At 37.9% G+C, this 24,518-nt stretch overlaps 1 protein-coding gene across 2 annotated transcripts in view; it reads left to right on the top strand.

Annotated features, from left to right (window-relative positions):
* Positions 1-2,259: 2,259 nt before the first annotated feature.
* The window catches only part of LOC122086441 (muscle M-line assembly protein unc-89-like), a 23,975-nt gene continuing 1,716 nt past the window's right edge, over positions 2,260-24,518 (top strand). For both annotated transcript variants that reach the window (XR_006142418.1, XM_042655240.1), the window contains exons 1-13: positions 2,260-2,426; positions 2,680-2,821; positions 6,282-6,485; positions 6,624-6,805; positions 10,727-10,853; positions 10,937-11,122; positions 20,912-20,962; positions 21,084-22,052; positions 22,155-22,268; positions 22,846-22,901; positions 23,603-23,654; positions 23,754-23,840; positions 23,928-23,992. Coding sequence is in view for 1 of the 2 variants with exons in the window: in XM_042655240.1 (XP_042511174.1) it covers positions 2,717-2,821; positions 6,282-6,485; positions 6,624-6,805; positions 10,727-10,853; positions 10,937-11,122; positions 20,912-20,962; positions 21,084-22,052; positions 22,155-22,268; positions 22,846-22,901; positions 23,603-23,654; positions 23,754-23,840; positions 23,928-23,992 (2,198 nt within the window). In the remaining variant the exon portion in view is untranslated. The remainder of the gene's footprint in view (positions 2,427-2,679; positions 2,822-6,281; positions 6,486-6,623; positions 6,806-10,726; positions 10,854-10,936; positions 11,123-20,911; positions 20,963-21,083; positions 22,053-22,154; positions 22,269-22,845; positions 22,902-23,602; positions 23,655-23,753; positions 23,841-23,927; positions 23,993-24,518) is intronic.

The following is a 24,518-nucleotide window of genomic DNA, read 5'->3' as shown; positions in this document are numbered from 1 at the left end:
TGGGTAGGTCATCAAGGTGTATATTCTTTATATATATATATATATATATTTATATATTAAATATGTTACTACAAATTATTGACATATATTATGTATTTATGTTACACATTTTTATATGTATTTTATTTTTAATGATATTATTTCATAATTTGGTTTCATATTATCATAGTAAAGAATCATATGTTCTAGCCATGCATAGCCTAGTGAATTCAAGCTACCACATGAGGGGATAATGACAAATTATGGCAAGTGAATTGTTCTACATATGTACCTTGGAGGCAGCTGCAATGATCAAGGTATATAAATAAAGAGACCCGTTATCTAGTTATTCCTTTATATTTGCATATATTTGCCACATCTAGTGATCTAACATCGACTGACTTATTAACTAATGCTGATTTTAGTGATATAATGAAATTTATTTTGTCTTGTAACATTTTTATTTAAAAATCCACCATATAATTTGAATATAGTTCACTTGAAATTTTCTATTTGCACAAACAGGGGAAAATATAAACGCATGGTTAATAAATTGATTGGGACATTTTATGACCTTTTAAAACAAAATTTGTATTGGTCATTTAATTTTTAGGCATAATTCACGTAAGCTTATTAACCCGCTTTTGGGTTTTTAGGAGCTAGCTTCTAAGGAAGCAATAAGGCAAATCCATTGTAAATTTTTAGTTTGGTATCTTTATCATCACTAACGCCATAGGCCCTAAGCCTGCACCCCTAGCTTTTTGGCTTTGTGTTATTTAAGTAGTAAAGATTCAACATTGACATATTCAATTGGATACTGCCTTTTCCTTGTAGAAGTTGACTTCTAGATCTTTATATAAGCTAAATTTCTTAATATGACTTCACACATGCACATTGAAGTCATTATGATTTTGTTTGTTACCTTCTTGTTAGGAAGAGATAAACCATATATAAATAAGAGAAACATCAAAATAGAAAAAAGGGAAAACTTAACTTGTACATTTATTCCTACAAAAAAAAGAAAAAAAATTGTACATGTATGAATTGATATAGGGTTTGTACCCCCTTGTGAGAGAGAGAGAAGAGAGAGAAGAGAGAGAGAGTACTCTTTCAAATGTTTTTCTGTTTTAAATTTTATTTTTAGTACATCTATTTTAAATGGTTTAATGACATAAATACATAGTACTGATGATAATTTACTTTAGAGCAAGAGATCACTACTTGGTTGGACAACCCCTACACTAGTACAAGGGCCAATGAGAGTGCACATAGAGGCATCAACAATAATGAAATTTTGTGATTTTAAAAAGGGTTGGGCAATAATTTTGTACCATCATATATTTGGGCACAAGATCTATATGACCAGGTTCATTTTCCCTTTACTATAAATTACATATTAGATATTATTATCTACCTAAATGTCTTGTCAATCTTAGCATTTGAAACGAAATAACATAATAAAATAATTTAAAAGAAAAATGTACTTTAAATTGTTAGTATTATAGAGATAATTATTTGATAATATTGTATCCATAGGTTTATTAATTAGATTCAACATTGCCATCATCTTCATCTTCTTCCTAAAACACACATTTTTTTTAAACCTAAACTTAGGTAAAAGAGGTATGTATTCCCTTTATTGCTTATTGTCACAAATTCCAAACAAACACATGATTGATGAAGATTTAGTTACACACAGATTAATTCCATTTCATTCATTTTTCTGTCCAATTTTGAATTTTTATTGATTCCATCTGTTTTTTTTACTAGTACAAACATCACAAATTACAACTTAAAACTACCTCTTTTATATTTTTCAATGGTCCTTCAATTCCTGAGTGAGGCCAGGATTACCTGTGCTAATGGGTAAGCAAGGCTGGTCCAATTCAGTTTAGACTAACACCTGCAGCCAAACAGAGGCTAGAACACATAGGGGCATGGATGGAAAAGAGTCGTTAAGAATTAAATAAATCATTAAAAAAATACATTATATTAATTAATAAAAGAATTATGTAAGAGAGGATCAAAAGGGAATGATGGGTTTTTAAGTAATTTCACAAGAGGGAGGACGATCATATGGTTTGGTCTGGTCTTCACTGTACACTATTAAAGCGTGGAGGTGAACAACGCAGAGCCGAAAGGCTCTTAGAATTAAGTTGCGGATTCCAAACCCAAAGTTTAACCAAATTCCACAAACTGGGCGGATTCCGGGCGGATACCCGGATTTCAACCTTATTTATATTCATTTTACCCCTCTTATTTTTACATTATTTTTCGCATTTTTCTCTCTTTCATCCTTAGAAGTCAAAGGTCGAGAGAGAGAACGGGCCAGCAGGAGAGTGGGCTAACGCTAAGCCTAAGTTAGAGAGAGAAAGAGGAGAAATAGAGAGAGCTTGGGAATAAAGAAAAAAAAAAAAAAACTGTTTTCAGTTTACTGAAAAAAACAGGTACACACGAAACAGAGAAAATACTCGTTTCTCTCTCTCTCTATCTCCCAACCTTATTCTTGTTCGTGTTTTTTTTTGGTTTTTAGATACATGTAAAACCCTAGATTTTGGGTTTGGATTGATTGTTACGTGGTTTTAATCTGTAAAGCCCTAGCAGGGGATGTTGTAGTTTCGTTGTTGTTGTTATTGTTTTGGTTTTTTGGTTTCTAGGGTTTCATTTTTTTTAGGGTTTCAAATGGTCTTGAGTTTGCAGTGAAGCTCGAAGCTTCGAGGATCTGGGACGGGAACCAATGGCATCCTCGGAGAAAGACCTCGAAGAACAGCTTAATGAAGCTGGGGAGATACTTCTTAATCATCTTCCTTCTGATGTTGATGAACTCCTCCCTCTTTTGGACGTAAGCTCCGTTCTATTTCCCTGTTTATGTATATTTTTTAGTCCCTTTGTCTTCTTTGTTCCGTTGGTTGGATAATTTTTGGGTTGGGTGGCATGCAGTTGGTGATTTTGTTTGTTGTATGCATGTGTTGTTGCATGTGTTATTAGTTTTTTTTTTTGGTTGTGTGCTATGATTGTGATATTTGTTTGAGTTTAATTTATTCATTTTCTCCTTGGAGGCTTCTTAATATGACCTGACGAAGAGTTTAGTCTGTTTTCATGTATCTAGTTTGTGGCATTTTAAGACAAGCTTGGGAGGAAAAATTCTCACCTTTTGACATGTGCAGAGATATGGAATATATTAACACATTGTAGACGTTTAGTCCATGGATTTTCCATTTGTGAGTTTTTTCTCATTGTAGACGTGTGTTCTTGAGTGACATAACCAGATATACAGTTTGAGAATCAGTAACTAGCCTGAAACAAATCTCTTGCCACCATAGTTTAAGAGTATGGAATTAGGGACGGGATCAGGATCGGTATCGGGATCTATTGGAATCATCCTGGAATAGCCAGAATTGTTTGAAACCCTAGGAATTGGAATTGGGAAGAAGAAGAAGCAAATTTTTCCTGAATCTATCTTATTTTTTTTCTGGGGGGGGGTATTTTTTTATTAAAAAACTCGTGGATCTTGCTGTAGGAGGTAATTTTCATTGATTTTCTGCTATTTTATTGAGTAAAAGAAGAAAACAATGAAAAAAAAAAAATGAAGATCAACCATAAACCAGGGTGATTCAAAAGAGGGTCGCGGAATTCAGATGTAATCGGATCAGGCTTGATTGATTCTGGCTTGAATTGGTGATTCACCCAATCTGAATTCGATTGACATTTGAGATGTCAGGAAAAATAAAGAAGAATGGAAGATCTTTAAGGTCATTTGGACCAAAGAACATGCATGAAGCATATGAGTGAAAAGTGTAATGGGCCTTATACTCCAACTTAAATGCTTAGTCCTCCCGAAAGTGAAATTAGGTTTTCAATAATGGAACATTTAGGACATCTTTTAGGATGGTCGGGACAATGCTTGGGTTGCCTAAAGGTGGTCTAGGTGATCCCGACATTTTTGGGTGATTGAAGGCCCCCTGAGTATCCTAACTAAAGTAACATTTAAAAAAGCCAAGTATTTAGTGAAGTCGGTGATGCAAAGGTATAAAAACTTGGAATTGGGTCCTGTTGATTCCGTTCTAATTTCAATTTGGATTTGAATCAGTTGGAATCAATGGGAATCGGCTGATTCTGGCAATCGATCCAAAACAAAAAGCACCGCCTTGTAAGTTGGTAAAAAACTCATTCTCTATGATCTCAAAAGTTGGCGATGTTTTCCAGTGAAGCAATCACCATGAATGGTGGCAATAAAGCTGCTTTGCCTTGTCTTTCAATGTTCTACAAGCCCTTGAAACAAGAGCCATAGACCATTTTGAGGATCTTTGTTTCAGTGGTTGAGGCTTGGCCTCTACATCGTTCCCTTTGGTTGAGAACGTGTGTAAGAGGATATCAAAGAATCGAACTCAGGTTGAGACGATGGAGCTTATCAAGCTTTGATTGGAGATGGAATCAAGGTTTGTGAGGAGCCATAGAAAGTTGGAGCTGTGGGAGATCTTAGAAGCTCTAAGAAAGAAAGGAATCTGTAGAGATACACAATAGTCAAAGATAAATGGGAAAAGCTCACCATTGGTTACAAAGACGTCCTAGATGGAAAATCGAGACATAGAAGACTACCTGTTCTTCAATGACCTCGATCCTCTTCTCTCTGATGAAGCTCCATGAAGAGAGTTACAACCCAATTTCAATCTCAGTGTCTATTTTTACCTGTTTGGACGATGAAGAAACAGATTGTAGAGAGTACCCATCATGTAAGAAGCAAAAATCCAATGAAATGAAGGAAGCCTCGAGGATCTATTGGAGAGCTTAATAATGAACCAACAGAGCTTCTTTGCTTATCTTCTTGAGACCATGGAGGGAAGAGAGAAGATTCATTAATGAATCAGGTTAGATAAAGAAGAGAAATGGTGAAAAGAAAATTTGAGTTTTCCAAAATGCCATGATACTTTCCAGAAGGTTCTTCTTTGGTTGCTGACGGTGGTGGTGATTAAATTGCAGCCTGATCATATGTGGCTTTAATTAATCAGGTATATTTGGAATTGGGCCCGGGTGATAGCCTGATACTTATTTGAATCAGACGATTTGACCAATTCAGATCCTACTTTTGAAACAATGGGTGGTGCTCAAACTCAATTGCAAAATGATATAGATCTGCATACTCCTACTTCGATGAAACTCAGGAACCCTTAATTTTTCTACTAAATAATACTTCTTGATCTGAACATTATTTAAAATTAAATGATGAAAAGCGGTAGTGTTGGGTGTCTTTTGTGCTTTGGAGGCCCACCTTTTCTTATTTTGTTGGCTCTTTATGCCATTGTGGACCAATATCAGTTTACGCTGGTTGCTTATCCACTGTACCATCATTTATTACTAATTATTAACTTTTTTTGCCAATGTACTGGTCTGCCTGCCACCATGGATTTACTGGTTGAATCTTAGCCTTATATAGCTTTTCTTGCTCCTGACACAATTAGGTATAGATGGGAACATGATTGACCAACATATTTTGAGCAATTGTTCAATTGGCTTTATTGTTAGGATCTGCTGAAGAAAAAGAATTAGTTGGTACATTGGAAAATAAAATAACTTTCATCCTTGGGTTTGGTGAAGTAAAATGTAATATTATAATTTGTCTGCTAGAGGTAGTTTTCTTATATTGTCAAGCTTAGCCTCTTCCTTAATGTAGTGAATTTAAAAAAAAAAAATGGTTAGTTACCCTTTAGGAAAATATTGTTAGGCTCTTGCTAATGTGTCCCTGCCAGGTATGCATTTAGACGTCATTGGTGTTATAGTATACAGAGATCTTGATATGCATTGAAATTGTCTTTGCTACTCAAGTTTTCTACAATCTGGATGATCTGTTAAGTATGCCCATCTTCTCTCTCTCTCTCTCTCTCTCTCTCTCTCTCTCTCTCTCTCTTCTTTTCTCTTGTGTGTGTGCGCGTGCGTGTGTGTGGCCCCTACTGGCACTGAGGATTGAACGTACAGTGGTGACAAACCAGGTTGTTAATGTTATTTAGAGTCAGGTTCTGGAACATATAGATGGCAGATTTTGGCTTTTGTCTGAAGTGCACCATTGAGCAGTGCTTATTCTGTTTGTTGCTTTCGTGAACATTTGATTTCGATCATAAGCACTTATCTTTGTTTCGGATTTCTATCTTGTTTTCCAGTATTAGCTTTTTCATTTGCAGTTTATCAAGTTATACTTATAATGCCCTCGTTTTCCTTTTGCGGGTGACTGGGGGGATCCTTGTTCATGTAACAGGCTTTTGTGTTATCTCCTCTAACATTTGTATTGTACTTTCTGAACTTTTTAGCAAGTTGAGAACTTCCTATCAAGGGTAGAACAGTCGCCATCAAAATCAATGCAAGATGCACTTTGCTCCTCAATGAAGGCACTGGTTGCTGTTGATCTGCTTAGGCATTCAGATATGGATGTGAAGGTTGCAGTTGCATCTTGCATAAGTGAGATCACTAGAATAACAGCGCCAGAAGCTCCTTACGAAGATGAACAAATGAAGGTATTTTCGATATCTTAATGCGGATCTGATATTTTAGTCGAGATTTTATTTTTTTCAACTTTATGTTGTAACAATGATGTGATGTTCTTATGACTGCTTCTATGAACTTAATCTGTTTTCTGTTCATTTCTATGGCAGGAAATATTTCAGTTGATTGTTGGTGCATTTGAGAAATTGTTTGATACTTCTAGTCGTTCATATTCGAAGAGAGTTTCAATTCTTGAAACTGTGGCAAAGGTTCGATCTTGTGTTGTGATGTTGGACCTTGAATGTGATGCTCTGATTCTTGAGATGTTCCAGCATTTCCTGAAAGCTATAAGGTAAGAGCTCAAACACTGGTAAACTTGTCTCTTACTGTCTTGTTCATGTTTAGTTGAAAGTTTGGTTGATGAGAATTTAGCATGGATACATTTCAATGAAAATTTCAGGTGATGTAGGACAGGTAGGAATTGTTGGCTTAACTTTAAAAACTAACTGGTGACTAAAATAGAAGGGCTAAGAAAGGAAAAAACTGATCTGTTGTTGCATCCTACCCCCCCCCCCCCCTCTTCTACCTCTCTATGGTAGATATGTTCTTCAGTTGCATGATCCATTTAGTGGAACATGGATTTTAAGCTCGATTCCATTGTCTCTATCCCTTTCAGTCTTCTAGGGAGCAATATGTGCTACTGGAATCATCCATTGTGTTGGGAGTTTGATTACTACCATAGCAGTAGATGGGCCTGTAGTAGTACCTTCTCCTGGATGATTCCTTGTTCCATCATAGGCTTTAAATTTTTAGATTGGCATATTCCCTTAATGATTCCACCAGTTTTCTTGGTCTTGCCACTTTGAATCCTGAATTATATGAAGAGTATCCAATTCAGTATGGTTATTCGTATTCCTGAACTAAGCTAGGTGTTTTGAGAGTCAAAATTCAAGCACAAGATAAAGTCTAAAGGGGGCTATGTGTGTCTTGTACGTATCACTGTAATTCTTAAGAATGGTATTTCAATGTTATGTAATGGAAATTATATGCTTTGAGGGGGGGAGTGGTTCCTCTACTCTATGGTTGATGGTTAACCTTTGTCGTGCATCTCATGGTCAATAATATTCGTTTAATCTTATTATTATTCTATTTCTCTATGATATTATCATCTCTTTGATATTAATTATCTTTCTTCTTTCATGTCTTTTTATAACAACACAATTGGTTGGCATCATAGTTGTCACAGTGTCTAGGCAACCATAGTTGTCACGGTGTCAAATCGATCCAAGGCGGTGAAGGGGTGGCTAATCGATTTGGCGATGAATCACCATTATGGCGTTGCCATGGCGGTCAAATCGCCCATATGTCATTTTTTTATTTCCCTTATTTTCTAAAGTTATTTAGCATGGTGCAAACCTACAATATATACTCTATAACATATACAACCAACATCAAATCATAAAAAATCAACATAGCCATATCAAAATCAATCTGGATTTTACAAAAAATGACTGCCTAGTGAATCAGGCGTGACCTGGCATCCATGGCGGCGCCTATCAGCCAATGGCGACCGCCATTTGTGAGTCAAGTAAATCGTAGCACTGCCATGAACTTCTTTTTCTGCCGGGAAGCCATATTGCAGCCTAGGCGACGCCATGACAACTATGTAGGCAACCCAAGGCATTGGAGGGGACCTAGAAATAAAGTGAAACCAACAAGGCGCCCGCCTAGGCGACCAATACAACGAAGGTGCCTGGACGCCTAGGCTATGCTTGACAACAATGGTTGGCATAATGATTTGCTTCTTGTTTTGCTATTGTTTCTGACTTCAACTTTGTAATTAATTATGGATTTCTTTAAGTGGTTCAAAATCCTAGAGCCGATTTTGTTTCCTATTTGGCCCAGGCTATTAAATTGTCCTTCATCTTAGGGCTACATATCTCATACTCACCAAGAAAATATGAAAATTTCCAACCAATATGCCAATTTTGTACTTTTTGCTTTGCTGTATTTATATTTCAAGTGTATTTGTTTCCAATTGTGTGGTTGTGAAGTTCTGTGTACAACTAATGAGAAAAGGGGTAAAAAAACCAAGTCTGTTTACTACATTGATAGATCAAATTCTGTGATATCTTATGGCTATCACTAGCTTTTGGGCCTGACTTGTTTTTCTGTGCATGGTTTTCATAACAGCTGTTCTTTATGGTTGACCAAAACAACAGATCCCGTGGAGGGTCACTATGTTTTATCTACATAGTTCAAAATTTTAGGGTTTTAGGCCATTTCGCCCCCCGCAGAAACCTGAATTGTTAGTTGAGGATTTGATAATTTTGGCATGGAATTCTATATGTTGACAGATCATTTAATTTCAGTAATTTCGGAAAATTGTATTTGTGAGACAAGGGAGGCAACACAATGTCATTGCCACTTTAATAATAAATATTAATTTGGCAAAAGTTCTTCAGAAGGCATTCCTATATGCATGATCTACTTTTTGCCGCATGGAATTCTAACCATTGGATGGATAGAGCGTGGTCGGAGTTGATGATGCAGTACCAACAAGGGTTTACACAAGGAGAACCAAGACCAAGGTCGACCCAAGTGGCTGACTGGGTTGACCCAGAACTGGTCCAAGTTAGCCCACAGTTTGGGCTGCTAATGGGGTTACTAATTAGTTATTTAGTTTCTATTTTGAAGTCCTAAATTAGTTTCTAATTTCTGTCAAGACTAGTTTCTATTTTCATTAGATTCTAATTTCCAGTTTTAGTAACTTCTTGTAATCAGTTTTTAGTAACTCCGAGTTACTATTACTTGTAAACCCTCCCCATCATTATAAATAAAGATGATGGCTCTTTTCATGAGCCACGATTTTGACTAATAAGAAAAAACAACTCTCTTGTTGCTGCCGCTGGGTAACCCTGGCTGTTCCTTGTGTTTGATCAAGGCCTAGGGATTGGTGTTTGATCCAATCGACACTCTGCGGCGAGAAGTCCGAGTGGATTGCTATTATTTTTTGGTTTTCTTTATTGGATTATTTTCTCCAGCAGAATAGGTAAGTAATTGACGCATTCTGCAGAATTTTTCTGGGTTTTGAATCTCTGTTCTTCCCTATTCTGTCGACCTATTCTGTTGGGAGTTCTGGCCACCCGATGGCCTTATGATTCTGGTCGATTGTTAGGATCAACCAGCGGAGGACTCAATCCAAGTTTGGTGCTGATCAGACCAGGGGTTTGTCTGGTTCTAAATTTTCATCAATTCTGGCCGATAGTGTTCTCTGCCCAGAATTGATTTCTGTTTTCTTTAATCTGTGTTGAAGTGACTGCTGTTTTTATTCTCCAATGAACTGGACCTTCTAATCAGTAATTATATTTGTTATTAGTTCCTTAATAATACTCTACTGAAGTTCCAGAAATTACTGCCAGATCTCAGAACCTGCTGTCAGAATCAAGTTCTGATTTGGTTCTCTATTCCTGCGATGTTTTGATTCTAATTGGACCTTATTCAATACTCTATTTCTGTTGCTGAAATTCTATTTGTTAGTGCAAACTCTGCTACCTGAAATTCCAGATTCTGGATCTGATAATTCTGGTTTTTCAAGGACTGTTGATTGGTTTAAGTTGGACTGTTGTTGCTGTCTACTATTGGGTGGTTATTGGTTGTTCTTTGGTTTAACTTTCCTGCAGTCTTGGGTCTGGTTGGGTTGTCAAATCCATCCCTACATTAGTTAACCATGTGCCAAATTTCATAACCTAATTCCATCTTTTATATCCTCCAGGTATATTGTTATGCATTCATTTGGTAATCCATGTACCCTCTTGGTGGACCTAGATTTTCAAAGCATTATTTTTCCATTTGGCCGATTTTGTTTGGGCCGACCATGATATATAAGCAATGGGGGACCTGGGAGTTACTTGTCCACAATTTGGGCTACATCCAACGTAGCACGACGAAGATATTTGGGTCATACATGAAGGCCTTCCTTGGTGGGCTGTGCAGGAAACGGCTGCCCAATCAATTTAACTAGCAAATAATTTAATACGATCTTTTAATTAGAAAATATTGTAAAAATTAATGGAGGCATCAAAATTTTGGTTGTAGTTAAGGTGAAAACACACCATCAGTCTTTTCTTTTCTTTTTATATGACATATCGTCTTTCATCTAGTTTTCTTTTAAATTATGAATATATACTTATTTACATGTTCTTGAATTAGTCATATGATGTTCCATCAACTAAGTTTGTCTTTATTGTGATCATTTTTGCTCAAATTTCAGGGATGCTCACCCAGAAAATGTATTTTCCGCGATGGAGACAATTATGACCCTTGTGTTAGAGGAAAGTGAAGATATCTCATCGGAGCTTCTTTCTTCCCTCCTAAGTAGTGTCAAAAAGGAGAATCAAGTAATTTGCTGTCTGCACATCTTTTGCTTTACTGTTTTCTTCTTTCCCATCTATCTCTATCTTACAAGATTTTTCTGTATCAGGATGTTTTGCCTATTGCACAAAAACTGGGAAAGAAAGTAATTGAAAATTGTGCTTCTAAGCTTAAACCATACATGATTCAAGCAGGCATTTCTTTTAATGACTACTGTGACATTGTGGCCTCTATATGCCAAGAAACATCTGATGCTGCTGAACAAAATGAAGCCAATGTATTAGGCGAAGTTCCGGTGTGCCTCTTCTCGTGATCTGGATTTATTTATTTTATAGAATTATTGAATTTTTTTAATTCTAGCAGACCCCATTTAGTTGGGACAAGACTGAGTTGTTATATTGATTTTTGTGATTCTAATTGTTCTCCTGTTGCATATTTATTTGGATTAAATTTATGGTTGCTTCTATTTGCATTCTGCCTGGGGTTATGTGTATAATGCCATCTTTGCTTTAATCTAGCTTCTTCTGATGGTGTTTAGATAACTTATTTCATGATAATTACTGATGCCTGTTATTCTAATTGTTCTCCTGATAGTCTTCTCAGCATATCTGGTTGCTTCTGTTTGCATTCTGGTTTCTGTGGTATTTATCTGCACATTTCCGCGAGTAAATATAGAAAGAGATGATAAGAACTCTTTCTTCTTGTCTGATGCATATTATATTTTTCGTCTAGATCTTATGGACCAGAGAATTTTTATGGGTGGAACTTGTAGATTTGTTGATGTCATGATATGGGATAGGATGATGATCCTGGCCATTTGGTGGTTTGAGAGTTTTTTTGAAACCTGCAAACACATTGTAACATGGAAAACACGAGAGCCACAACATCAATGACCACTTTTAATTTATCAGGCCCTTACATGGAATCTTAGGTTTTTCTATACAGATAACCTGTCTCCTCTCTATATAATTCATATTTACAGGGGAGGCTGCATTCTTTTTGACACAAATATTGGATGATGGGACCCCAGTTATCAGTTGAGAAGAGGCTTCTAATTACAGGGGATTTCTTAAATTTCAGAACTGAGATAAATTCTTCTCAAATCATTTCCCTTTGTATGAAAAACTAGTTTTATTCGCGTGTTTCACATGTGTGCTTGAATGCCATTTTTGATAATTTTATTGCAAACCATGGCTTTCACATGAAGTTATAGAAGTGCTTACGATAGGTATTATTGGCATGATATACATGAGGAAAAAGAGGGTTTAGACTTGGTTGTAAGGAGCAAGGTTTAAGATCTCGCTCTTGCCCCCCATCTCGTTAATCCAAAAAAGAGAGATCTCACCAGATCTTGTTGAGATCATGTATTTTTTCCCGGTTGACTCAGTGGTTGGTCTTGGTGGCTATATGGTCTTTGTAGCCCCTGAAAGTTGGTATTTACCCTATTTTAGGCCTTCTAAACACAATGGAAACATCAGTTTTTAAAAGTCAAATCTAAAATTGTACTTTGACTTCGTACCCTATGTAAGTAGTCTTCGACTCTTCGAACCTTAGGCTAGTATGTTTTATTCTACAATCCACAATCCACATTTCACAATCAACACATGACACAACATAATCATAAGAACTTAAAAGACATCATATGTAAGAAAAGTAACTCCAAATGTGGATGAGGAGGTAATATGCTCTAGTCTTTAAGCTTCAATGAGTGTAGGAATGGAGATCCTCAAGCAAAAGCACAAAAATCCTTGTTCCTTAGTGTTTTTTCTTCAAAAAAGTAGAGATCTTGGCGAGATTAGGCGAGATCTTGGCGAGATTAGGCGAGATCTTAGCGAGATTTCGAGATCTCGGTCGAGTTCTTGAACGATTTATATCTCGCTATGCATCCCGTCTTGCCTTTTTGAAAAATAAGATGTGTTGAGATCTCGCGGAGATCTTGAACCATGTTAAGGAGCCCTCATAAGCATGTGCCATTTAATGGTTGGGAGGGGTAGAAAGGGAAAAAACAAAAGAGTGGTTGGCTATTAGTTATAATTAAGGTTGTCAAGGTGTCACATTAATTTTTTAACTTTCTCCATTGCCTTGGGTAGCCTTGCGCATTGACAACTATGGTTATCATAGACAAGGTTTAAGATCTCGCTCTCGCCCCCCATCTCGTTGATTCAAAAAAGAGAGATCTGGCGAGATCTCACAGAGGTCATGTATTTTTTCCCAGTCAACTCGGTGGTCATATGGTCTTTGTAGCCCCTGAAACTTGGTATTTACCCTATTTTAGGCCTCTAAACACAATGGAATTGTTTAAAAGTCAAACCTAAAATGGTACTTTGACTTCGTATCCTATGTAAGTAGTCTCTGACGCTTCGGACCCTAGGCCATTATGCTTTAATCCACAATCCACTTTCCACAATCAACAAGTGGCACAAATCATAAATAATTACTTAATTGTTTAACAATTAACATTGGTGACTGATGAGTCACATTCACACATATTGAAAATTAAAGTAACTCCAAGTGTGGATGAGGAGGTAATATTCTCTACTCTTTAAGCTTCAGTAAGTGTAGGAATGGAGATCCTTAAGTAAAAGTACCAAAATCATTGCTCTTTAGTGTTTTTTCTTCAAAAAAGTAGAGAGAGAGAGAGAGAGAGAGAGAGAGAGAGAGAGAGAGAGAGAGAGAGAGAGAGAGAGAGAGAGGGATGAGATCTCGGTCGAGTTTTTGTACCATTATAACTCGCCATACATCTTGTCTTGCCTTTTTGAGAGACATATTAGCGAGATCTCGCGAGATCTTAAACCATGATCATAGAGGTAATGGATAATATAATATGGACAAGTTCTATCCGAGAGTGCCCCCTTGAGCCTAGACAGGGGGATGCGAACTAGGAGGGACACAATGGTCATTTTGCGACCCCTGTGTCTTGCGCAGGGGCCACTTCCGGACAGAAGACTTTGTCCCATATAATATATAATGTATTATAAAGAAAACACTTTTAGTGGCTAAATTGAGAAAGAGCTGCTTGCATGGAAAAGCCACCGAAATTCTCATTTTTTGTCTATAGAGCAGTCTCCTATTCTACTATTTAACATTAACAATCAATTGGTTCTAAGCCTCACTTCCATTATTCCAAGCTAAAAAAGCTGTGGTCTGAAGCGGCCTGCTTTCTTATGCGCAATGAAATTGAATGTGGTGGTTTGACTTGGTATGAATTAGCCTTTTTTTACTAGCCTGACTGACTCGAATTGGTTGGGCTTTCGATTGGGTCATTTGGCGGCGCTTTGAGGACATCTGGTTTTTAGTGGGTAGCTGCTACAGAGTGAAGGTCTTCTCATTTCTAGTAAGGCACTGTCAAATGTTTCGTACGCATTGCTTTTATAAAAGGACCGGGAAATTAGATGATCTTGCACTATTCAACACGACTTGCAGTCATCAGCTTATATCATAGAATAATAAAAGGGTGGTTGTTAGGAATCCACATGAGAAATGTCATATAAACCAGGCAGACTCCTTTTTAGAATGTTTGTAGATAAGGAAATAAGGAAGGATTTACTTTTGCCAGTGTTTCATTTCTTTGCATATGATAATGCATATATTTTTTTTCAGTTTAATCATAGAAAATTTATAAATGAAGTATAATACAATTCACTTGTCGGAGAAAACAGCCGGGATTGTAACTTGTTTTTCTCATGCAATAGTTGATGTAGATCAAAGCAGGAAGAAGAAAAGGTTGAAAACTCCGTTCATGCGGGTACTGTTCATGTTTACAGTGCTGTGGGGCCCAATATTGACAGCTGGCTTGGATGAGATGCTGCTAATGGTTGTTAGGATATTATATATTAGTTTCTACAATAGAAGTTTCTATTTTCTTACACTGTTTTAATGTCTTGGATAGAAAGTTACAAGTAGTGTACTGTTGTTAGAAGATTTATTTCCTTTTAGCTTTGTTTCCTCTTTTATAAAACAATATATTGTCTTTTCTTTTGAGAGGGCTGTGCGGGAAGATCAGGAGAGATAGGGTAAGGAATGACTGTATTAGAAACGATTTAGGGGTTGCACCAATCTAGGGCAAACTCTGTGAGAGCCTGTTGAGGTGGTATGACCATGTTCAACGGAGACATATGGATGCTCCAGTAAGGAAGACTGACCAAATTTATTTTGTGGGAGCCAGAAAATGTAGGGGTAGGCCTAAGGTCACTATTGACGAAGTGGTTCGGAAAGATATGCAAAGGATAGGGCTCGATCCTAGTATGACTTCGGATAGAGTTTTGTGGAGGACAAGGACCCATGTTGCCGACCCCTTATTAGGGGATGTTCCCATGATGCGTCTTTCTCTACTGCTTTACCGTCTTCTTTTATCTCAATTTTTCTCATTTTTAACCTATCTTTTGGGTTTCTTTATTTTCTAATATCAGATCCATGTAGCCGACCCCATTTAGGTGAGATAAGGTTATGATTGTTATTGTATATTGTCTTTTCTTTTTGGTTAGATAGACTAAGACATGAAAGCTTAGGTACTTATCTTGGTAATCTCACTTGTTCTGGAGACTTCTATTTTCTTAAGTTTCCTAACTGCTTAAGTTTTTATTTTCATACTTTACTTTTTTAAGGCTTCATACTTGGGCCTATATAATGTAATCGACCCACCCTTAGAGGTCTTGGACATGATTTAATAATGAAGATTAAGAGCTTGTTTTGTGCAAACTATTGTCCTGAGACAGGCTGTGACTGAGAGAGTCTAGGTTAGGTGAGATGCCTGGGCTGAGATAGCCATCTATCCCCATACCCCTTCTATCTACCTTCTCTTTTATTTCCCAGTCCATTCCCTGTGTTTGTGTTATGATTATCATATCTGGAGATCAAGTTTTGTTACCTGTGGCTCATCAGATTGGCATTCTTCTTCATCAATTTCGAGTACTGATATCTACCAACACTGTAACTGGTTGCTGCCTATATTTTGAAGGACCAAACATCATCTGGGACCTTCCCTTCAAGGGACGTTTCAAGCCAATCTAATGGTCTGATGCATGTTATTTGAGCTTGTTAATAATTTTGTCGTCTTGTTTCTATTTTGGTTCCATATTGTTAACTACACATCAGGCCTACAGTTGTCCCTGAGATTTGGAGGACCTAGTCACCTCCTTAGAACCTATATTCGATGGGAGTTTGACGTCCATCAAGTAGCTGATTGTTGATGTTCTGGTGTTCTTGAAATTTCTTGGTTTTCACCTAGTGTATACCTTGTGTTAGTGTTCAGTGTGCTGCTGTCACTTACCCTTTGATGATCCTAGGCTGACACTGAGGGGGAGGGGTAAATCAGGGTCTTAAAAAATTTCTCCCAAATTTCCCTAAATACTATCCAACACTCTCCTGGGTTGTCCCAACATTGATGGGACTCACACCTTGCACATACCAACTTCCCAATACTGCTGGTCACAAGCACTTGTAGAATTGGCACTATCTAATCACAACTGGCACACCCAAAACCCCTTTGCAATCTCGATGCTCACAACCGCAACCGTTGGCACTGACTGTACTATTGACTGACACATTGGCAAACACTGTTGGTTGGGGAAATCCCAATTTTACCATCTACAGTTTGTATGCACTTCCACCTTCAACCAAGATTGGCTAGGCCAACCAGGAGTGCACACCCACTCTTTAAAAGCACAAGCATAAGACTTCTATCCAAAGTAAAATGCAATTGACCACAACACAGGGGTTTTACGTGGTTTGGCAACATCCCTTCTCCACAATGCAATACGCACACAATGTTTCATATATTGTCTGATACACTCTTGGTTTTGTATTTGAATATACAAAAATTGGGATACAACCCACCACTCACAGCTGCAACTGTGGATCCCTAAATAGTACTAGGAATTTCAATAAACCACATTGTCAGCACACTCACTAAGGTCCTATACAATTCAAAATAGAATGTAGAAATACGAACCCCCACATTTATGGATCATAGTTGTCAAGGCATCACATGGACACTACAAATAAGTCGTGTCTTGTTTTCATGTCACGAGCCAACTTTTCAATATACCGACAAGGCCCCTATGTAAATTGGACGCTACAGATAAGCCATGTTGATTTTCACTTAATTATATCTAGGCGCAAAATTGTTAAAAATTTAGGCCATTAAAGGCCTTGATGTGTTAATGCCAACAATGTCTTGCTTAAGAACCAATAAATAATCAGTTAAGTCCATGTGGCTGTCCTGTGTTCAACGAAAAGACCACCACATCAACCACGATAGATGTTGGAAGACTTGAATGTGGAGCAAAATCAGCCTGTGATAGTCTACTGTGACAGCACAAGTGCAATAAACATCTCCAAGAACCCGATGATGCATTCCAGAATGAAGCACATAGCCATTAGGTATCATTTTTTGAGAGAAAGTCGGTGTTGGAGAGATTAGATTGGAGCTCATTCCAACTGTTGGGCAGATTGCAGACATTTTCACCAAACCATTGCCGAAAGAGAATTTTGATAAGTTCAGGGAGTTGATGGAAGTGGTTACTACTACTGAACATTGATAGGAGCGTGGAGATAACTTTGCCTTTGCTATTGTTGCCAAGGGGGGAGAGTGATCATTGTGGTGAGTGTTGCCAACAATGCCAAAGGAGGAGATTGTTATACATTAGACGTTGGCGTTGGTGTTGTGTTGATGGTAGCATTGGCGAAAGTTATATTGAGTGTGGCGTTGTTGTCATTGTTGGCAACATGACTTGTGTTGGTTTTGGATGTTGTGTTCGGAGGGTAGCGTATTTGTATGCTCCATTTGGGATGTTTTGGGATGAATTGGGATGAGCTTGACATGCACACAATATGTCCCAGTCGAGTTTGGATTTTTTTGGTTGAGTAATGTATTTGCACGCTCTGTTCGGGTCGTGCCTTGGTGGTCGATGACATGGTTTATTATGTATTTGGCATGTGTGCTGATAGTATAAATGTGTTTGGTTATGCTGGGTATGGTTTTGGTGGGTTCAAGGCTTCAAGCTTGAGAAATGATGCCCTTCATGTCGATCTTGTTGCACATATATGCATGATGTATGTTGCATGTTGTGGCCAGAAATATATGATGAGGTTCATGATGATGTATGCAAGTGTAAGTGCGTGGGGTGGCTTTCTTGTGTATGCATTGCAAGTGGGCGATTTCAAGAAGTTATTTATGATGACATGGATGTTGATGCGTTGATGATGTCATAATGATGGCAATGATGTTGAGATGCATTTATGACATGTACATGTGTTCATGGTAGCATGTGCATGCATGAGGAGTGATGCATGATGTTGCATGAAATAGGTAATTCATGATGATCATTGCATGATATGGTATGATGATTGCCTGATGATGTCATGATGGTATTTATTTGTAACATAAATGAGTTCGTATATATGGTCATGGATGGGCTTATTGGCATGTGAGGTCTTGGCTTCATGAGGTGGTTCAAGAGGTTTGTTGGCTGTCCATGTGGCAAGTAAGGTGTGTTGCATGAAGGGTTAGTATGGCATAAAGGTCTCAGCCAAAGGGCAAGGTGCGGCATGCAGTGAAGGCTCGCATGTTGGTGGCATGGCACCAATACTTGGTGCAAGGGGCACAAGGTGTGCTTGAGAGGGTCTCGGCCATGGTAGCATGGGGACAGCCAAGGACCATGAGACATTGCTGCCCAGCACATGGGTGTGCCCACAGCCAGCCCAATCATGGGCTGTTGCTATCTCAAGAGGATTGGTGGCCATAGTGCCATAGGTCGATGGAGGCATTCCCAGCTGGTGCACAAGGTGTACACACAGAATCATGGGGTCATGGCTATGTGACCTTGGTCATTGGAGCAGCACACTGCACCAAGTGCCCATCGAACTTGTGAAGTGCGGCACACTGCACTTCAGTGTCATTGCAAGAGGATTGGTGGCCATAGTGCCATAGTGCCATAGGTCGATGGAGGCATTCCCAGCTGGTGCACAAGGTGTACACACAGAATCATGGGGTCATGGCTATGTGGCCTTGGTCATTGGAGCAGCACACTGCACCAAGTGCCCATCGAACTTGTGAAGTGCAGCTAAGGTGCACAGCGCATGTGCAAGAGGGACACATATGGTGGTTGATGTGCTGGGCTTTTTGTCGAACACACGGGGCAGTCACATGGACTTAATCGATTTTTTGATCAGTTCTTAAGCAAGCCTTTGTTGGCATAAACACATCAGGGCCTTCAGTGGTCTGGTTTTTTTTTATAATTTTGGGCCTACATGCAATTAAGTAGAAATCGGAAGGGTTTATTTGTAGTATCCAATTTGTGGAGGGGCCTCATTGATATATTGAAAAGTTTGTTAGTGACATGCAAACAATTCAGACTTAGTAGTGCTCTGCCGTTCATCAAGAATTTGTTATTAAAGCCCTGTTATGTCCCTAAATAAAATCTAGAAATGACGGACATATCCCTAATCATATTTTGTCCATATCTTCATTTTGGGGCCAATTAGATGATTCAAGTTTGCTGGAACTTGAGGAAAATGAGAGGAATCCTTTGGGATCCTTTGCAAGAGGTGGTTTGAGCCCAGAAATTGAAGAAATCAATTCTATGTTCGCTGTGGTATTTGAGAAGATTGGAGAAGGCTTGAATCAACTTGAGAGCATTGGTTGAACCTTCAAGAAGATGATGAGCATTGTGGAAAGTGTGGTGTAATGTATTGCATTCAAGTGACTTGATTCACTTAGGGATTGTCTCAAACCCCCTTGTTTTAGGTTTAGGTCGTGGTTTTTAAGTTGATTGACCTGACCAATTATCGTTAATGTGGGGGGTTTGTATTTTTACATTCTATTTTAATTGCATAGTGGTTCTTAAGTTGATTGACCTAACCAATTATTGTTAATGTGAGGGGTTTGTATTTCTACATTCTATTTTGAAATTGCATGGGACCTTAGGGAGTGTGCTCTCAAAGTGTTTGTTGAAATTCCAAGTGCTATCTAGGGATCCACAGTTGTAGCTGTGAGTGATGGGTTGTTTCCACAATTTTGTAGTATAAAAAAATCGAATCAAGGGGGGTGTATCCGGCAATACATGAAATCCTGTGTGGGTATTGCTCCGTGGAATAGGCATGTAGCTGACAATGACAACAATGCCACACTCAATATAACTTTGCCAATGCTACCATCAACACAACTCCAACGCTAAATGTCTAACACCTCTTAGACTGGGGTATCCCATATTGGTGTAGGGTATTGTTAATGCATTAAGGGGCTGTTTTCACCCTGGTATGCTTACTGTTGAATTGCTACATATATATACTGTTATCAGTACATTTCTTTGAAGGTGATTGGTGATCCTAACTGAGGTTTGGGTAGTTACTACTTAGCCTTATATTAATTGATCATTTATATTTGTCCGGAACCATTCTGTTTAAATTATTTGCAAACATTTAAAGTCGGTCTTGAAGTCATAAAAATGATTTTTCTGATGATTTTAGCCATCTCCTTGATGTCAATCCATGCAAAACAGAATATCTACTCAGTGAAATTTCAACACCTGATTTCTATTCTTTCCATGTAATTTCTCTGATTTGGCCAATTTTCACCGATTTTGATGAAAGATTCCAGTTTTTCTGTTTGGTGAAATAAGTCATTTGGGAAATTGGAACCCTGAGTCAAAGTTTTGATAGTTTTTACTGAACATTTTCTGGAAATAGTAGTGAGAGATTTTTTATGCTTCCTTCATGGTTTGGCTTGTTTCTGTTGCTCTGAATGTACAATTTTTTCTAGTTCCTTTTGGTTGCCGTACTTGGGTTGATGCGGATTGTGCCCAGCTAATACTATGATGGTGCTAGGAGTCCGTTTGTCAATGCTCCTTCTGATTACCTTTTTTTTTTTTTTTTTTTTTTTTTTTACATTGAACTCCATTCTTCTTTTGTCTGTTATCATTTTTACGTGTGCATATTGCCAAAGGATTTGACGACTGATATTCTGTTATTTTAGGTTGTTCAGATAGTGATATGCCCAGTTAATGTGAATTTATTGCTGTTGGATTTTTTTTTTTTTTTTTGGCTCTCTTATATTAATTTTTAACTTGTAATTGGCATGTTTCAGGCAGATGGGGCCAAATTGTCAGAGAAGCCAAGTGCAGATGAGCCACCCCAGGCATGTATTTTTTTCGACCGTATTTCCATTCTAGCATGTTTTTTTTAATGATCTTGTTCAGATTTGTTGAATTTTCAAAATTTTTTATTGACCATGTGAACCTCAACTGCTTATTACTCAGGTGGTTAATGAACTCCCACCAGAAACGGCCGGTTCTGGATCAGTGGATCCTGCTGTGGATAAATCACCAAAATCAGTGATGAGCAATGGTAATGCTCAAACTGGAAATGAGGACTCCTTAATAGATCCAAGTTCTCCCAAAAAGAAGCCTGAGCGTTCTCGTCGTTCTAATCAACCCAAAAGCACTGATGGAGCAGCCAAGACTGAACCTGATAGTTTGGAACCTGAGAAGGTAGTCAGACCAGAGAAAAGGCCAGATCAAGCTACGAAGAAAACAAGGGGTAGGAAACCTAGTTCTTGTTCTCGGATTGATCATGAAAAAGGATCTGTAGAACAGCCTGATCGGAGGAAGAGTCGCACAAAAGAAGCTGGTAGTGCAACTTCTGAAGGCCCTTCTAGCATGGAGGTGGCTGTTTCATCTGAACTCGAAAAGGAGAGTCAGGCACAGGCTTCCTCTCCAACAGCATCACCTAGTGAGGCAATGAATGTTGTTTCATCACCAACTCAGACCCATACTGATGGAACTCCCTCCAAGAAGGGACGGCGTGGGCCTAAGAAGAAAGGAAGCAGGAAACATGAAGCTGAGCATGGTTCAACATCAAAGGGAGCTTTATTGAGTGATCATGGTGAGGATGAAGCTCAACCTGCTTCAGCTGTTAGCTCCAAGAAGGAATCAGAGGGCATGAGTGATTCTGAAGCAAAGGCACATAAGCGCACAGGGAAAAAAACACTTTCTGGTAATGCCAATGAGAAAAGCCCTACTCCATTTGATGTTGTCCCAAAGAAGGAAGCTGGAGCTGGAGCCACAAGTGATTCAGATGTGATGTTACTGAGGAAGTCTGGCAAGAAGATAGATGGCAAAAATGCCAACGAGGATGAGTCATCAGGAAAACAACAGGATGATAAGAAAAGGAGGAGCAGGGGAAAAACTATCTCCAATAAGAATGTGGTTGAAGAATCAAGTAAGAAGGTACTGTCATTCTGATTTACCTTGCCATTTTGTTGTTTGCTTGTTATGTTCTAAACTTATTTTGAATCTGACAAGTTCTTTTTGTCTCTATGCATTGCAAAGGTCACAGCTTCTTCACCTAAGTCTGCCACAAGGTCATCTAATAAAGATGAAAGTAAAGTGGAGAACACCCCTAAGACATCTTCCAAGAGAAAGCGTACTCCAGGGAAGGAAGAGGTATGTAATCTTAATCTGTAATAATTTGATGTGTATCTGGAAATAGTACTTCTCTCTCTGTTTGCTTTCTAATAATTGTACTACATTATATATGCCTTGTGATTACTTGGTTTGATGCTTGCAACCATGTCAATGTTTATTGGTTAAGAATATAACGAGTAGCATGTCCAACTAGTGTTGGCCTTTGGATTGTAGGATTCCAATTTTTTTTTTTGAGGAATGATGAAATGTAGTAAATAATATCAATTCAAATTAAAAAAAAAAAAGAAAAATTATAGTTGCTTCTGACATGCCTCTTAGTTATGTTTTGGAAGTTAAATGATGGGTTCATGCCAGTCTACAGATGTTTCAATTGCCTTTGCTAATCAATCTCCTCGGGAGATATCATGAGATCTGCTTTTCCGAGATTATACAATATTGTTATTCTTGGGTTGCATTGAATTCTTCACTTGTTTTGAACTTTCTTGCTTGCTTTCTTTCCAATCATTTAGTCAGTGATTATTGTCTGGTATAATTGTAGTTTTCTGTCTTCTGTCATTCAATCACATTCTCATCCAAAGATAATTTCCCTTGTCAGGATGGTGAGAATCTGGTTGGTTCCAGGATCAAGGTTTATTGGCCAAAAGATCGAATGTAAGTATGGTTTTCTATCTTGTATTTTTTCTTACTGGCACATCTTATTACGTGATTAAGTGGAATTGATTTTGTGTACTTGCTAGGGCACTGGAATTTATTCTCTCATTTAAATTTTTTTTCTTTGTCATAGCAGCTTTGTTTTCTACTGTCATGACCTTACATTGATTGCCTTTGATAGTTTATTTATTATCATCTTTAAGCCCTTGTTAGGTCAGGTCTGCCCTTTTATGGTTTGATACAGGTGGATTTTAGTTTCCTCTAATTACCTATGTGTCTTTGTCAAATATTCATGTGCATTGTAAAATGGCTCTCTTTGAATGATTTTATTCTGGTCAACTGCCTGCCTATTTTCTGTCTCTTCCTATGCCTACAATTGACAGAATTTTGATTCAAGTAGTTTCCATCGAGTTGGTTATGATGCTGTACTTTATATATTCTTTGCCGGAAGCATATCTTATTCTGTGTGATTGGATTCTCCTGTACATTCTTCTGCCCAATATGTTTGGCAGTGGAACATGTGAACAGTGTTTAATTTAAACCTAGACTTCTTGTGCGTGGTAGGCCATGGGCTCTCAGCATCTTACCAGGTTTACTGTTTGCTTTGTAGTTTTCTCATTAGTTTCCTTCAATATTCGTAATTTTGTTTTTGAGATGAAAGGCTTTGATCTGTCTTTGCTAATACACAAGTTATCATGCAGATATTACGTAGGTGCTGTGTCATCTTTTGACCCTGTTAAAATGAAGCACACGGTAAAATGGGCTTTCATGGATAAATATATATTGTACTTATCTTTACCTTAATTCACTTCTTCTCCAAGCCTTATTTTAATGTTTGTTGCTTATACACAGGTTTCTTATGATGATGGGGATAAGGAGATATTGACACTTAGCAAGGAGAAGTGGCAGTTTGTTAAAGAAGATGAAATGGCAGATGGGGTAGGTGTAATGTGTACTCTTGTATTTTCCTATCTTTATTATCTCACTTGGCCTTATTCTTAATTTTTTTTTCCCCTTTCTTAACAGGGACAAGAAACTGATACGCCAAGTGCTGAAACTGATCCTCCAAGTCCTGATACTTCTTCTGATGTGTAAGTATTGGTGGCTGTTAAATTTTTTCCTTTCAGGAGAATTTCAGTTGGCTGGTGATCTTTCCTGTTCATGTGATTGTCCTGTCATGCCTCGTTAGTGTCATATGTTGAATCAATGTTGTAAACTTGATTTTGGATCTGTGAGCTTCTGAATTTGCTAACCCTATAGCTTGGGGGTAGTGACTTCGACTTTCTTCTTCACAATTTTACAGGTGGTGGAAGTAGTATGTTGAAACCCTTAGTGGTTAGTGTTACCATGTAAATTTTGTACTACCCGTCGACAAAGATATACCTGTTTGATTTTTTTTTCCTGTCCCAAAATGTATGTTCATTTTAAACTAATCATGAAGTTTTCTTGGATTCCCCATTATGCTCCCCCTATTGAATCATCCATACATTGTTTTTACTTGTCATAATTGTTTCCCTCTATTACATAAGCCTAACTAATGGGTGTAATGTTTGAAACAGGGCTGTTGAATTAGTTGATGATTAATGCATGAACAACAACCTCCTTTAGAACCCCCCC

The sequence above is a fragment of the Macadamia integrifolia genome, chromosome 8 (genome assembly GCF_013358625.1).
Source record: "Macadamia integrifolia cultivar HAES 741 chromosome 8, SCU_Mint_v3, whole genome shotgun sequence".
NCBI lineage: Eukaryota > Viridiplantae > Streptophyta > Magnoliopsida > Proteales > Proteaceae > Macadamia > Macadamia integrifolia.
The sequence above is the reverse complement of the archived record's forward strand: the minus strand, read 5'-3'. Positions and strand labels throughout refer to the sequence as shown.